The 15,126-nt window shown below is 38.2% G+C and overlaps 1 protein-coding gene across 1 annotated transcript in view; it reads right to left on the bottom strand.

Moving 5' to 3' along the window:
* LOC134531890 (serine/threonine-protein phosphatase rdgC) overlaps nt 1-15,126 on the bottom strand; it is a 215,367-nt gene that overhangs the window by 82,680 nt on the left and 117,561 nt on the right. The window contains exon 4 of the mRNA XM_063367905.1: nt 4,495-4,640. Coding sequence (XP_063223975.1) covers nt 4,495-4,640 — 146 coding nt within the window. The remainder of the gene's footprint in view (nt 1-4,494; nt 4,641-15,126) is intronic.

The following is a 15,126-nucleotide window of genomic DNA, read 5'->3' as shown; positions in this document are numbered from 1 at the left end:
CAGAAACCGCTTAGTTCTATTACTGTGCCTATTATGATTGGAAAAATCCCCGTGCATTGTCTGGTGGATACGGGATCTTCCAGTACATTGATAGGAAAAAAATGTTGTAATCAGTTACTCCGGGAAAATGAAATTGGGGTTATAAAGGTGAAGAAAATACCACAAGTGAAATTCACCACAGCTAACGGGGGGTTTTTGTTGTCAGAATGCGTCGTACGGGTACCTATTAGAATGGGCGAGTTTACCTGGAAATACGAGTGCTATGTACTCGATGATATAAATTATCCTGTAATTTTAGGGATAGATTTTTTGTCTCATACACAGGCGATAGTTGATTTTCGTCGAGGTAAACTGCGTTTCGGATTTAGTAACAAAAAAGGGCAGGAGGTCGACCTAGAAATAAGTAAAGGAGAGAAACAATTGTACCGGGTTGCGGAGAATAAAGAAAGAAAGGACATGATTGAATATTTTCAAGAAAAATATGCCGATGTTTTGACTGACAAACTGGGACATTGTACGGTTTTACCGTATCGTTTTCATCTTAAGGACGCCGAGCCAGTTGTTTGTTTACCGTATAAGGTGGCTGCTGCCAAGGTCAAGCCGTTTCGTGCGATAATCGCAAAAATGTTGGATGAAGGAGTAATTGTAAAGTCAAACAGTAAATATGCTAGTCCGGCATTTTTGGTGCCGAAAGGCAAAGGGAAACCATCGGCGTATCGCTTAGTTACGGATTTGAGGAAGGTAAACTTGAAGTTATGCGCAGACCCCTTTCCGGCCCCGAGTGTGGATATGGCGTTATTACAGCTCGGAAAAGCGAAGTATTTTACTATATTAGATTTAAACCAAGCGTTCCTCCAAATCGAGTTACATCCGGACTCGAGAGAACCCTTATCCTTTGTTACGCCGTGGGGGCACTACAGCTGGTGCCGCGTGCCGTTCGGATGTAATAATGGTGTACAGGCGCTATCACGAGTACTAGAGCAGGTGTTAGGTAAATATCAGTATGAGTTTGTTTTTAATTATATTGATGATGTCTGTATATTCAGCAAAGATTGGGAAGAACATAAGGAGCACATTGAAAAGGTATTGAAAGCATTGAGCGCGGCGGGTTTAACGGTAAACCCAAATAAAGTAACGTGGGCTCAGGAACACACGAAATTTCTAGGATTTATCATATCAGAAGGTCAGTTAAGATTAGATCCCGATAAGGTAGCCGCGGTCGTAAATTTTCCCCGGCCAACAAATTTAAAAGCCGTTCGCAGATTTTTGGGGATGTGTGGGTACTATGCTAAGTTCATTCCGGACTACGCGAATAAGACTGACGCTTTAAATTTGCTGAAAAGAAAAGGAATTGATTTCGTCTGGGCAGACGAACAAGAAAAATCGTTTAAATTTTTGAAACGCGCTTTGACCACGCCGCCGGTACTGACGCTACCGGATTTTGAAAAAGAATTGGTTTTACAGACTGATGCCAGTGGTATTGCGGTAGGTGCAGTATTAAATCAGCGGGTCGAAGGGGCTTTAAAACCGGTAGCTTATGCTAGCCGCTTACTAAATGCCAACGAAAGGAAATATTCGACGTATGAAAAAGAGTGCTTGGCATGCGTGTTTGGCATGGAAAAATTCAGTGAATACTTAGAACCGGTACAATTTCAAGTAGAAACGGATAATCAGGCACTTACTTGGTTATTAAAATCACAGAAGGCATTAGGACGACTTAGCCGGTGGGTGATGAGGTTAATGCGTTTTAATTTTACAATCAGCCATATCAAAGGTACCGATAATAAGGTCGCGGATTGTTTGTCGCGTATGTTTTCTGAGGAGCGCCCCGACGCGGAGGACGACGTCACGAGTAGTAGTGACGAGAATAACTACGATAGAGGTACATTATGTATCTTAAATCAAGTACCGGCTATCTTTGTAGATCTAAAGACGAAGCAAACGAACGACCCAGAGTGTGAGAAAATAAAAAAGAAAATCGAGGAAGGGAGTAAAGAGTATGTAGTTAGAAGCGGATTGATAGGGAAAATTGATAAAAGGGGCCAGTTTGGAGTGTTTTTACCACTGGAATTGCGGAGGCTCGCATTTCAGTATTATCACGACACGTTTTTCGGGGCTCACCAAGGGCGAGAACGAACCTTGCAGCGGATTAAGCATGAATTTTTTTGGCCCGAGGTGAATAAAGAGGTACAAGCATGGGTGAAGGAATGCGATATTTGTCAGAAAACGAAACCAAGGAATAAAAAACCGCAAGGAAAACATCAGGCGTCAGTGGCGAGAAAACCCTGGGAAAGAGTATATATGGATGTTTTCGGTCCTTTACCGCGGAGTAAAACCGGATTTAAGTATATTCTATTGCTTATTGACAGCTGTACCAAGTTTGTATTACTATTTCCGATGCGTCAAACGCGATCACAGGATATAATAGGTATTTTGACGGAAAGAGTTTTTCCAATATTCGGGTCACCGTTAAACATGGTAACCGACAACGCCACGTATTTTGTGTCACAACAAATGAAATGTTTAGCGATAAACTGGGGGGTAAAGTTTATTCAGATAAGTGCGTACCGGCCCGAGTCCAATGTGGCGGAGAGGGCCAATCGTGATCTGAAATACGCCTTGAAGGCATACCAAACACACGCTCGTGAACATACTCGTTGGGATCGTGGTCTGTATGAAATAGGATTATGTTTTAATAATGTTAAAAGTGGGGCGACAGGAGTAACACCGGCTGAAATGTTTTTTGGCAGGTGCTTGTACCATCCGTTGATAAACGCGTGGTGTTACAGTTATGTTACAAGTGAGGATGATAATCGAGTATTCAGTCAACAAGACTGGGAAATAGCCCTAGATAAGTTGAGGAAGCATAGGGAAAGACTTAGGGAAAGATATAACCAAGGTCGTATAGAAGTAACGGTAAAAACAGGAGATTTGGTTTTGGTGGAGACACATTATCTGAGTAACAAAGCGCAGAATTTTACGGCGAAATTAGCGCCGAAATATGTCGGACCTTATCGAGTCCTGAAGTTTTTAACTCCAGTGACTGTCCAATTAGGTGAGGTACAAGACAATACCATTGTTAATAAAGTTCATGTTTCTCATCTAAAACATTATGTAGCCCAGAATGATGGACAGTAGCAATATGTAAATAATTGTATACTTTTTGTAATTACGATTGTATCATGTAAGTCAGGAATATGTGTGAGTTAGTTGTATTAGTTTCATAGCTAATAGTTACAAAAATATTGTAATTAAAACCATTGATAACAAAAGTTTAAAAGCCTCTGGTAGGTAGGGAGTGCAACTTGTAAAAAAAAAAAAAAAAAAAAAAACCTCTGGTAGGTAGGGAGTGCGATTTGTGGGGCTTCGAAAAAAAAAAGGCAGTATAAGTGGAGGGAGGATAAAACGGTTATTACGTTTTAAACGGCCGCGCCGCTGTGACGTCAGGTGGGCTCAAGTTACACGGTGGTTGGTAGTCGCGCATGCGCAAGGTGATGGCAGGGCCACTGGTGATGGCCGCGCCACTAGCGGTGGTGAGCGGCGAGGACTGTTAAGGTGGCAGAAGAGAGACCGTGTGGTCAGGCGGTAGACGTTACGCGACGTGCTGGAAGTCTCGGCGAGCACACAGTGAAGGGCTAAGAGACTTGGAGGGGACAGCAATCGAGGGTCCCTCGGGCAGCAGAAACGTAACCGTTCGACAAGGAAGCTTGCAAAGGGGTGACCGGCTCTTCAGTGACCCGGCTATGAATAGTGTAGTAGAACGAGATGCTGCCGATTGGGCTGCGCTGGCGCCGTCCATCCATGGTGGTGGTCAGATTGGGGCGACCAAGAGGATGACGTCTCCATCAGCTGCAACGGCCGCAACGTTCCGCAACGCAGGAAAAGTAAACGGACGCGTCGGACAATAAGGTGGGAGAAAAGTATTTAATAAAACTTTTAGGACGGATCATTTCCCAGAGGCTTTTCAAAAGAGTAAACTATTGTTAACTTGTTGTACCAGTGTAATCGCGTACTATCAGTTCCATCAACGTAACTATAATAAAATTCTGGAGGATAAAAAAAAAATTTTTTTTTTATTAAGTCGTTAAGTCCACCTAGGGGGCATAACCCATTAATAACCTTAGTCTATAATAATTTGTTGGGTTTAAGCACAGAGTTTATTTTAGCCATGGTTAAGAAAATAATCAACTAAAGAAATATTACATATGATCTTACGACTAAAATTTTTTTCTCCATTTCTGCTACCGCCGCACAGACTAAATTATTAAAAAAAATATTTAAAATATAATTCTTTTTTAAATTTTAATAATTTTTCTAAGAATTGAAACAGTCTTGGAACGACTAATTGACTCTTGATAAAAATACCATGTTAAAAATAATTGAATTTAATATTTTATTTGTTAAATATCCTAAAAAAATATTGGTTGAAAAAAAAACTTTTGAAACATGTACCTACTGTTTTAAAGCACACGGGTTCCAAAGTAAGTTACTTACCTTCTTTTTCCTGAAGGATTCGATGAGCGCATCCAGATCCTGTCTAGTTAGAGGGCTGTTGATATGTATCCCCTTATAGACATTATCCAGCGTGCTTATACTGACACAGTCTTCAACTTCATCTTCAAAATTCGGGCTAGTAGTCGCTAAAAAATTAACAACCAAACAATTATATATTCTACGTAACATGCACAAATATACATGTTTTTTTTTTTAGTTCAATGTTACCAAAAAATGTAAATTTTCAATAGAAAATCACACTGGTCGAAGAAAAAAACTTTGAGGTATCAGCAGCTCATCATCTTATTTCGAAGCATTTTATTTCTTAATAATCAACCCTATATTAATCTCACTTGAGAATATTCTGGGTATTAATTCCAGACAGACATTTGCTTAAAATATAACACTTGCACAGAAAATTGCAGACCTATTCGGCCCAATGATAAGTAGGCATTGTGACGCTCCTCAAATGGTCCAGAACCTCCACACACACAAACTCCCCCCTCCCCCCTTCGCAATACTTCAAGGTAATTTTTCGGTCGGTCATTCACCCGCTCTTCAGCTCCAAACCACAAGCCTTATTACACAATCCTCAAAAAAAATGTTTCATCACCATTGAGTTATTAGACGGCTTTACAAATATATTTGTCAAGATATAGCTCTTATATTTCTTGTTTTGTCTCAAAATTCCTCCAAAGATATTTAATATTAATTATATAACAGCGGTAAAACGTCACGCAAGTGTTCATAACATTATTATCACTGGTGTGATTTTTACAGCTCGGATACAAATTTCATTAAACTGTCTGGTGGGAAAAAATTGTGAGCCAACCACGATTGGAAGAGAGAGCTATCATTACAAGCTTTTATTATCCTTCACATTTTTTTTTGTCTGTTTAGCTCAAATCTTGCAAGTTAAATTCAAACCACTTCCGCTTGAACTAGAAAGTTGAAGTTTACGTATTTTTTGAGTTCTGATGAAAGTAAAATTTATTTGATACACAGAGATTATGCCATTTTGAATTTTGGTTGCCATATGAAAATTCGTTGTTATTATTATATGAAAAGAAAAAAAGGGAAATGCATAAATAACGTACTTCATTTAATTTTGATTAAACATTTATAAAAACTGATTCCGCCATTTTGAATTACGTCCGCCATATTTAAATTCAGTAATCATTATCAAAAATTAAAAAAAAATGGTAAAATTTATTTAATAAAATTTTAATAATACATCATAATAAAAGCTGTTTCTTAAATAATATTTTTACATTAAATTAAATTAACCGTTTAGATTTGATGACGAGGAAACGAAACCACCAACTCGGCACGTGAGGCCTGGACTGGAGGCATCACCTTCGGGGAGGGCGGGGGAGGGGGAGGGGGGTTGCTTCCTGAGCCAGCGCCCCGCGTGACGGAGTGTCGTCGCAGACCGGCGGTCTTCCGCCGAGACGTGAGACGCACGTCATCAATCACGGCGGAGGGGGACACATAGCGTCCGTCAGGCGATCTTGATGAGGCGTCATCCAGCACCATTTGTCCCGGCGAACGGCCTTCTTCTCTCGGAGGAGTCTCGGTCAGGAGGGGAAGGTGAGGAAGGGGGAAGAAGGGCTTTCCCTGCAGGAAATTAACCCCGAAGCGGAAGGGCCGAGAAGGTCGCTTGCCCCTTCGGGTGGGGGGGGGGGGGGGGGGAGTAATTTTCCCTTTGATCGTCTCGTCTTAACCAAGAGGAAACTCACCTGTCACAGGTCGTTCGCGAACATGGGGCCATGGATTTCATAGACGGCAAAAAAAAAATTGCCAAAACAAGCTATTTTGTAGTGAAACTTATTTTTTGCTGAGCGGACTACAATTTTCGAGCGTCGCGAAAATTCCGATCGCGCGAGGGGAATAGTTAGATAAGTGGTGGGGGGGAATCGGTAGAGGTAGAAATGACGCAGCATGCTTGCACACTCGCACACTTTTTAACCGCAACAACTTTAATATACGCTATTGGAGCAGGAATTACCGTGGCTGCTGGCACCAGACTTTCCCTGCCTCCAATGTATACTCGTTAAAGGGTTTAAAGTGTTCTCATTCCGATTACGGGTCCTCGGACGAGTACCGTATCGTTATTTTTAGTCACTACCTCCCCGTGCACACACTTGCAAACTTTCGTACCACTTGCGCACTCGCATACTTCATACATTCACATTGCATGCTTGCGCAATAGCATAATTTAGCGCTCTCATACTTGCATTATTTTTTATTATCTGAGACCTCAGCCTATGTGAATTATGCTTTATGAACCTAAAAAAAATGGAATAAGCAAGAAGTTTCACTTCAGTCGCGCGTGTACTCCATGCACACATTTGGTTTGTTAATGAACGTGTGTCCAGAAAAGCAACCTTACAACGTGAGAGGCGCGAAGAGTGGCTCGCAAATTTGAATTTCCCGCCAAATAATCACTGTACTGTACAACCAGTTGCTGGTTGTTATTGTTATAACTGTGAACCTCTGCGCCACGCTTGTCACCTGCTCACCGTGGAGCATATGAACATTAAAATTCACGGCACTATGATTGCACGTTATTTAAGCGACTAAGGTGGTGTATAGTTCTCTAAGACACCAGAGTGGTGTCCAGTTTTCTAAGCCATTAGGGGGTGTTCAGTTCTCTAAGCCACTATGGTGGTGTCCAGTTAGCTAAGCCACTAGGATGGTGCCTATATCTCTAAGCTTCTAGGGTGGTGTCCAGTTTTCTAAGCCATTAGGAGATGTTCAGTTCTCTAAGCCACTATGGTGGTGTCTAGTTCTCTAAGCCACTAGGGTGGTGTCTAGTTCTCTAAGCCACTAGGATAGTGTCCAGTTCGCTAAGCCACTAGGGTGGTGCCTATATCTCTTAGCTTCTAGGGTGGTGTCCAGTTTTATAAGCCATTAAAGGGTGTTCAGTTCTCTAAGTCACTATGGTGGTGTCTATTTCTCTAAGCCACAAGGGTAGTGTCCAGTTCGCTAAGCCACTAGGGTGGTGCCTATATCTCTAAGCTTCTAGAGTGGTGTCCAGTTTTCTAAGCCATTAGGGGGTGTTCAGTTCTCTAAGCCACTATGGTGGTGTCTAGTTCTCTAAGCCACTAGGGTAGTGCCCAGTTCGCTAAGCCACTAAAGTGGTGCCTATATCTCTAAGCTTCTAGTGTGGTGTCCAGTTTTCTAAGCAATTAGGGGGGTGTTCAGTTCTCTAAGTCACTAAGGTGGTGTCTAGTTCTAAGACACTAGGGTGATGCCTATATCTGTAAGCTTCTAGGGTGGTGTCCAGTTTTCTAAACCATTAGGGAGGTTTTAAGTTCTCTAAGTCACTAAGGTGGTGTCTATTTCTAAGACACTAGGATGATGCCTATATCTGTAAGCTTCTAGGGTGGTGTCCAGTTTTCTAATCCATTAGGGAGGTTTTCAGTTCTCTAAGTCACTAAGGTGGTGTCTAGTTCTCTAAGACACTAGGGTGGTGCCTATATCTCTAAGCTTCTAGGGTGGTGTCCAGTTTTCTAAGCAATTAGGGGGTTTTCAGTTCTCTAAGCCACTATGGTGATGTCTAGTTCTCTAAGATTCTAGGGTAGTGTCCAGTTCGCTAAGCCCCCAGGTGGTGTCCAGTTCTCTAAGCCACTAGGGTGGTGCCTATATCTCTAAGATTCTAGGGTGGTGTCCAGTTATCTAAGCCACTAGGGTGGTGTCTAGGTCTCTAAGCCACTAGGGTGGTGTATTGTTGGATGTGAAATTCAAATTTTCCCGCTAATTTTCACCTCTCTAACATTGCAGGGTTACTTTTTTCTTGACAAATGTTTATAAACAAACAAAAACTTATTTTGGTATTCCCTGTTTCGCTACACATCCTTTATATACACAGGATGAGTCTGAATTCAAACTAAAAACTTAAGCTGTAGGTTAAACATTAAAATATATGTTGAAAACAATCAATGACTTGTATATAAGTAATTGAAGTTGGAGCTGAACAAATTATTATTTTTGAGTGCTTAACTTAATTGAAAAAAGGTCATAATTATTGCATTGCATTGTAACACTTAATCCTCACTGTTTAAGAGAAAAAGATAGTATAAAATTAAAACGAAAATTACAGGAACGCTTGGCGTTATGCAACATGCACAACACCCAGTAAGCTAGAGATGCTGCAAATCAGGGGCCCTGATTGTTAATTGAGGTTCACGAGTAAAAAAGTATGTACTTTGAAGAAAACTTTTAATTAATAAAACAAGTTGGTTTTGGCGCTGATAATTAATATAAAGCCTTTTGAAACCACATTATACTGCTGCGTCATAAAAGTTTATGTTTAAGTGGAATGTTACCTTCATTATTTCATCGAAATCATTCATGACTCTTTTCCAACACTCTTTACACACAAGGCAACTTTGCAGCTACTTTTTCATCTACGTTGGGGTTCCAACGTCATACTGGATACTTCACATTTCAATGAATATCTAAGAAGCATTTGACCAGGGTTTATAATAACCAAAAGGGAGTATCGCAGCGTATGTCGTCAGAGATTTCGGGAACAAATGAGAAATAAAACCATGATAACTGGAATGCGTGTATGACTTTTAACCATAGTGTTACTTTGCCTTGTTACAAAAAGTATACACTATTTTACATCAGGTTAGTCGCATTACTCCTTGGTTCATCAGTTGCATAAAATTTAAAAAAATATATATAAATATTAATTGTACATTTTCTTGTAAGAATATTGTGGTGACTCGCCCGTACAAAAACACTAATCAGTGCGCTGTTAGAAATCACAGTAAACTTACACCAACGAAGGTTGCACCACGAAAGCACTTAGAGTTCTGCGTTGTTCCAAGATGATTGGATCGCCGTAGAAACCACAGCGTATAACGACTGCCGAGTTCTGTGTTTCGTTGTGAACAGGGTAAGAACGGACTTAGAAGGAATATAATTGTTTCGCTGTGTATAAAACGCGAAATTTAGGATTTCGTAAAAGATTTAAAATGGTACTTGCAAGTTTACAAAGTTTTCCTTACGTTGATTCTTGGATAATTCGGTGTAACATCTTCAAAAGTTTACCCGTGATTTGTTTTTTTTTTATTATTCCACAGATGAACACTTTGTCCCGTGTGCTGAAGTCTATGCATATCCGAACATAGACGCAAAGTAAGATTTTTTTTAGACAGCCTGGAGGGGTAAGTTCCTTCAGGAATTTCGTCCCTAAGAGCACGTTGCCTGTAGGGCTTCAAGCCTTCGGGCGGCGGGTCGATGACTTGGACACGACAGCCAACTGTTCTCGTCAACAAGTGCAAGGCCCTGTGAGAAAGGGCAATTAAGGTCGATGACCACAACACCAACATCCCTGTCTTTGGAGTCGGGATCCTCGGTAGCCGAGATCGCTAAGGCGTTAATGCGTGCGTGGCGAGAGGATCACGGGCTGAATTTCAAATACTCCCAAGTAGAATAGGAAAGTATGTCCTGGGACACGGGTTCTGGGTGTGGAACTGTATTTACAATTTTTTATTTGTGTGGAGCCGGTCCGCCATCTTGGATTGTGACGTCACAGCGGCCATATTGGATGACCTTGAACTTGAACTTTGACCATTACCTTGACCTTCATCTTGACCTTTGACCTTCAAAATTTGCCAAAAATTCCTCAAAATTTCTCAAATTTGCCAAAAATCGCCAAAATGTCCATTTTTTTGGAAAAAAAAATCGCTAAAAAAACCCTCAAAATCCTCAATTCAAAAATTGGGTTTTTAAAAATATTTTAAATCAAATTTTGATTATTAATTTTTTTATAAATTTAAAAAAAATCATTAAAATCGGATAATAAATAAATATTTCCAAGATAACGTACATGACGTCATACTCGCTGACGATATATATACCTCGACATGTGTGGTTGGAGGTCAGTCTGCCAGCGGCTTCGGTGGAGGAAGGATCGGTTGTCGTCATTTTTATTTTTTTGCCCTCACCGGGTTCAAACCCTGGACTCCAGGCTCCATGACATAAGTGTACATTTAATTTTTTTTAATTTTTTTAATTTAATTTTTATTATTCAATTCGATTGATTAATTTTTTTATAAATTTTAAAATTTTGCCCGATTTTCCAACATAAAAATTACTGATTTTCAAGATGGCGGCCGTAACTAAAATTGCAACGATGATGTCATAATCCAAAATGTTGGGAATAATCCTAGATTACGTCAGAGACTTATTTAGACATGGATGCTTAAGCCTCTTTTAGGAATTTGTGTTCTTTCTGATGTAAAAAGTTTTTTGAGGTTTTCGAAAGGCTAATTTTTGAATTGAGGAATTTTTTGAGATATTTAGCGGGATTTTTTTCCCCAAAAAATTTATATTTTGGCGATTTTTGGCAAATTTTGAGGAATTTTGGGCAAATTTGAAGGTCGAAGGTCAAGGTCAAGATCAAGATCAAGGTCAAGGTCATGGTAAAATTCATGTTCAAAGTCATCCAATATGGCCGCTGTGACGTTACAATCCAAGATGGCGGACCGGCTCCACACAAAAAAAAAACCTGTACACACAGCTCCACACCCAGAACCCGTGTCCCAGGACATACATTCCTATACTACTCTCCCACTCCACACTTCCCCCCGGTCGGTGATTTAATTTATGAGCACCAGGTGGTTCGTATTCCTACACAATATTGGAGCTCCGATCGCATTTACACGCCTAAATCATGTTGGTATATTGCAGTTTAATATCGTTATTTTTGCTTTAGTGCAATTCATAAACTAATGTTTCATTACATGTATCCCCAATATTGTAAGTCCATAATTAGATCCTCAGATGATGAGACTTTGGTTACAAAAGTATAGCATAAATTTATATTATTTTTAACAGCTTTAAAAATTATCAAAAAATGATTTCGTCGAATAAAGAAATAATTAATATTTCTAAATATTATTATTTATTATTAGAACACTGAGTTTAAGAACATATTTACTATCATAGAAGTTATTTTAAAAAGGTTTCTGAAATATTGGAGTTGGTGTTAATTGTTGTATATTGTAAAACAATTTTGTACCATGCAAGTATATGTGATTTGTTTTCAAAATCATGATTAGTAAATAAATATACTTAAATAATAAAACAGTTAAGTGAAACATTTATAATCACCTTTATTTTGTTTTTTATAAAATTTATCAACTCGGAGTCACCAACCATTAAATAGTAAATTGAAAATATTTAATATATACAATTTTCTAATGATATTATCTTTCTTAGACATATACCTACATAAACATTGCATATTATTTTCGTAGTAATTTTTTGTTATAATATATGCGTTTCATATTTTCTTCTAATTGATAAAAAAACACACAGGTACTTAAATGAAAAACGATGACTCACTATTAACTTAATATTCCATGTCTCCACAATCAACATTTAAAAATATATTTTCACACGTACATGGAATGATCAAATCTACGAAAACGTCCGAACATGGAAGGTGGAAAACTCTGCGATGTTTTAGTCCAATCTTTACGGTGGTATTTTAAAGTTGTATCTCAAAGTCCAATAGTTTCTGTATCTGTCGGTTAATGATATTAAAATAGCATTCAATCCACGAAACGTCACACCTGTTTTGTCGCATTGGACGATTCGTCCCTGCTGTCTTCGTTGTGTCATTCATTGCCTAGTAATTTTGACCTTGATTTTTTCCGTCCTTTTCGTCGATCGTCACGGAGTGATGTGACGCAGTGGCGAGTCTCTGGAAATGAACTAAATCTTTGGTTTCAAAAAATTATTTTTGTCATAATTAGTATAATTATTATGCTAAAAATGGAAAATAATCAATAACACGACGTTAAAAGTAATAAACCACACATTTAAAAAGACATTTCAATATCAATTATAAAAAAAATTGGTTGTCTGTAAAGTCGGTTTACGGACGATTGTTTAACGTGACGTCATAACAAAACATTGATGAAATGATTGCATACTTTTATGAATAAAATTTAATCATTTTTATTGAATTATCGCTATTTTGTACGGATATAAAGGAGGAGTGAAATGAAATCTACAATTTAATTGATAAATATACTTTTATTTGCATTTATTAATTCAAATATGTTAATTTTTTTAACGAAGAGATTATTTTAACTATAACTTTTATACATGTTTGCTATTTAACTTCTTCAATCTGTGTTATTTTATTAAGGATAGGACGATGATAGGAAAAGTAAGGAAACGAATGGGAGTGTTTCAAGTTTAATGTGTCTCGAAAAAGTCAAATCGATGGTTGTTCCAATCGAGTGGAAGAGAGATAGATGCGGCGCAAGCGTACAATGAACGTAACGGGACACAGCGTAACGGGACACAGCGTAACGGGACAATGTGCGTTACGGGACAATTTTTCGTGCGTGCAGCTGGCGTTCATCGATTTATTAGACGTTGTCACGTCAAAAATATTTATTTGTACTAACTTCATACATATAATTTACACGAAAGAATTCGTATCAAAAACTACGTAATAACACAACACTTTTAAAATTATTGAAATTACATTACATGTCACCAATTGTTATCTCACAATGTTTTTATAACGTATTAGAAAAGTCACATGGAAATTTTTCGCGGTGTTCAAAACTACTGTTAGCGGAACAAACGGTAAACAGCTATTTCTTCTCTCTCTCTCTCTCTCTCTCTCTCTCTCTCTCTCTCTCTCTCTCTCTCTCTCTTCGAACGCCATGGAAAAGTTAGCGCTCGCTGGCACGCTGCAGAACGAGCACCAACTAACTGCAAGCCGCGCCGAGAAATTGAATTGCGCGCTTCTCCCTATTTTATGTTACACATTTCCGTCCCATTGACGAAATTACTCCAACCAAATGCCGTACACCGAGAGCTAAGATGTCACACGTCAGAAGTCGCCATTTTCTAAAGGGAAAAAAAAATTTGATACTTTATGTGAATATCACTGCGTGTCGGGTTTCCCATTACATTTCGGAGCAATGCTGTGTATTGATTTCCATTCAGGTCATATCACTGTTCGCCATTATATTCCTCATCACGCTGACTGGAAAAAGACGTCAGTGGTGCAGATTTTACAGCGAAACTGAAGGATCTAACAGAGTTTTTTTTCATTACACACTTAATTAAAGGGTTGTGTCCCGTTTCAGGTCATTATTTTATTATTACGTTCTACAAGGGTTAAACTTGGCAACTTTTTCAGAATCTAAACTTACACGAATATATATATATATATATATATATACATACATCGAAATCTTTTTGCGTAATTAGCTGGCAAAGTTACATATTTTTTTTTTTAGTTTTTGTGTAATAGGTATGGATTAGGAAAATAAGGAAAATAAAACTGGAATTTTTAGTTTAAAAAAAATACTGGCTTCGTTAATATATGGTTTTATTTACTTCAGGAAAAAAAATTATCAAACTTTAACTAGCCTTTTAAAATCCTCAAAATATTTTTGATTTTAAAAAGCTAAAAAACAAAAATTGAATAAGTTTTTCTGAAATAAATTCAAACATACCACGCAACAGAGACCAGAATTGCCATAAAACACAAAATTTTCCGTTATTTTAAAAATTCAACTTGGCTAACACTATGTATGTGTATATATATTTTTTAATTTGGCTACACAAAAAGTCTACAGGTTTAACCATAATAAACGTAAATTAAAAATAATGGCCTTGAACGGAACATAAATCCTTAAAACCCATCACGGTGACATTTTTCGGCGTACCAAACCTAGAGTGGAGTCGAAGCAAACTAAAACTGGGAGGAAACTTGGACAGAAAATGAGAATTAGGTTGTGTTTTGTTTTCTGGCTGTAACACCTGTACTGGACTTATATTTTTTACAGTCTTGATCTTGTGAAATTGAGTGTGTTTAGGGAAAAATTCCGAACTGGGATCATTTAGTTCAATGTGAGCGCAATTCCGATTGAAATGTTACCACAAATGTTTGATGTAGTCTCCTTGTAGGTTATATGTCAAAGTCCCCGATAGTAATCTCAGCCATATGTATGTATCCGTATGTATCTAATATTTACTTTCCATTCATGGTGGGGGAAACAACAGAGGTACAACTGCGGCTGCAACTGTTGCCTCAGTAAATTTTGAGCTAAGTCTAATTTGGATCTGAAAAAACGTATTCACAAAGTCCAAATAAATAAAACCGTCACAAACTAAAATACTTGTGTTCAAAATCAGAAAATGTTTGGATACTGAACAAATGACACTTTAAAATTAATATAAGGCAAAAAAAAATGTTCAAGAAAACTTTTTTTTTAGATTTTTAAATCACGTTTGCGCAATATTATGTAGCTCATTTACAAATCATATCAAAAGTAAAAAAAAATATTTCAGTAATTACTAAATTAAAGTTAGGAATTGGAACTGAAAAGTTTTCTGTACAATCACCTAGATGAAATCTAGCTATAAACCTTTATTTTGTAGACTATTTTTATACTATAAGTAATGCAGCGCCAATTAGTTAGGGTATTATTAGAGACCTGCATAATTCGCGGATTCATTGACCTCTAGGATAGACTCCACAGTCCTTTAAATACTCGCGGAAATGACACCTGTTCATTGGCTACTGACGCGTGAGACGTCTCAACTAGGCTGTCCGTAATTCGGCACTTTCTTGGTTTA

This window comes from Bacillus rossius, chromosome 5 (genome assembly GCF_032445375.1).
Source record: "Bacillus rossius redtenbacheri isolate Brsri chromosome 5, Brsri_v3, whole genome shotgun sequence".
Classification (NCBI taxonomy): domain Eukaryota; kingdom Metazoa; phylum Arthropoda; class Insecta; order Phasmatodea; family Bacillidae; genus Bacillus; species Bacillus rossius.
Note: the sequence above shows the minus strand (reverse complement) of the source record. Positions and strands in the feature narration are given on the sequence as shown.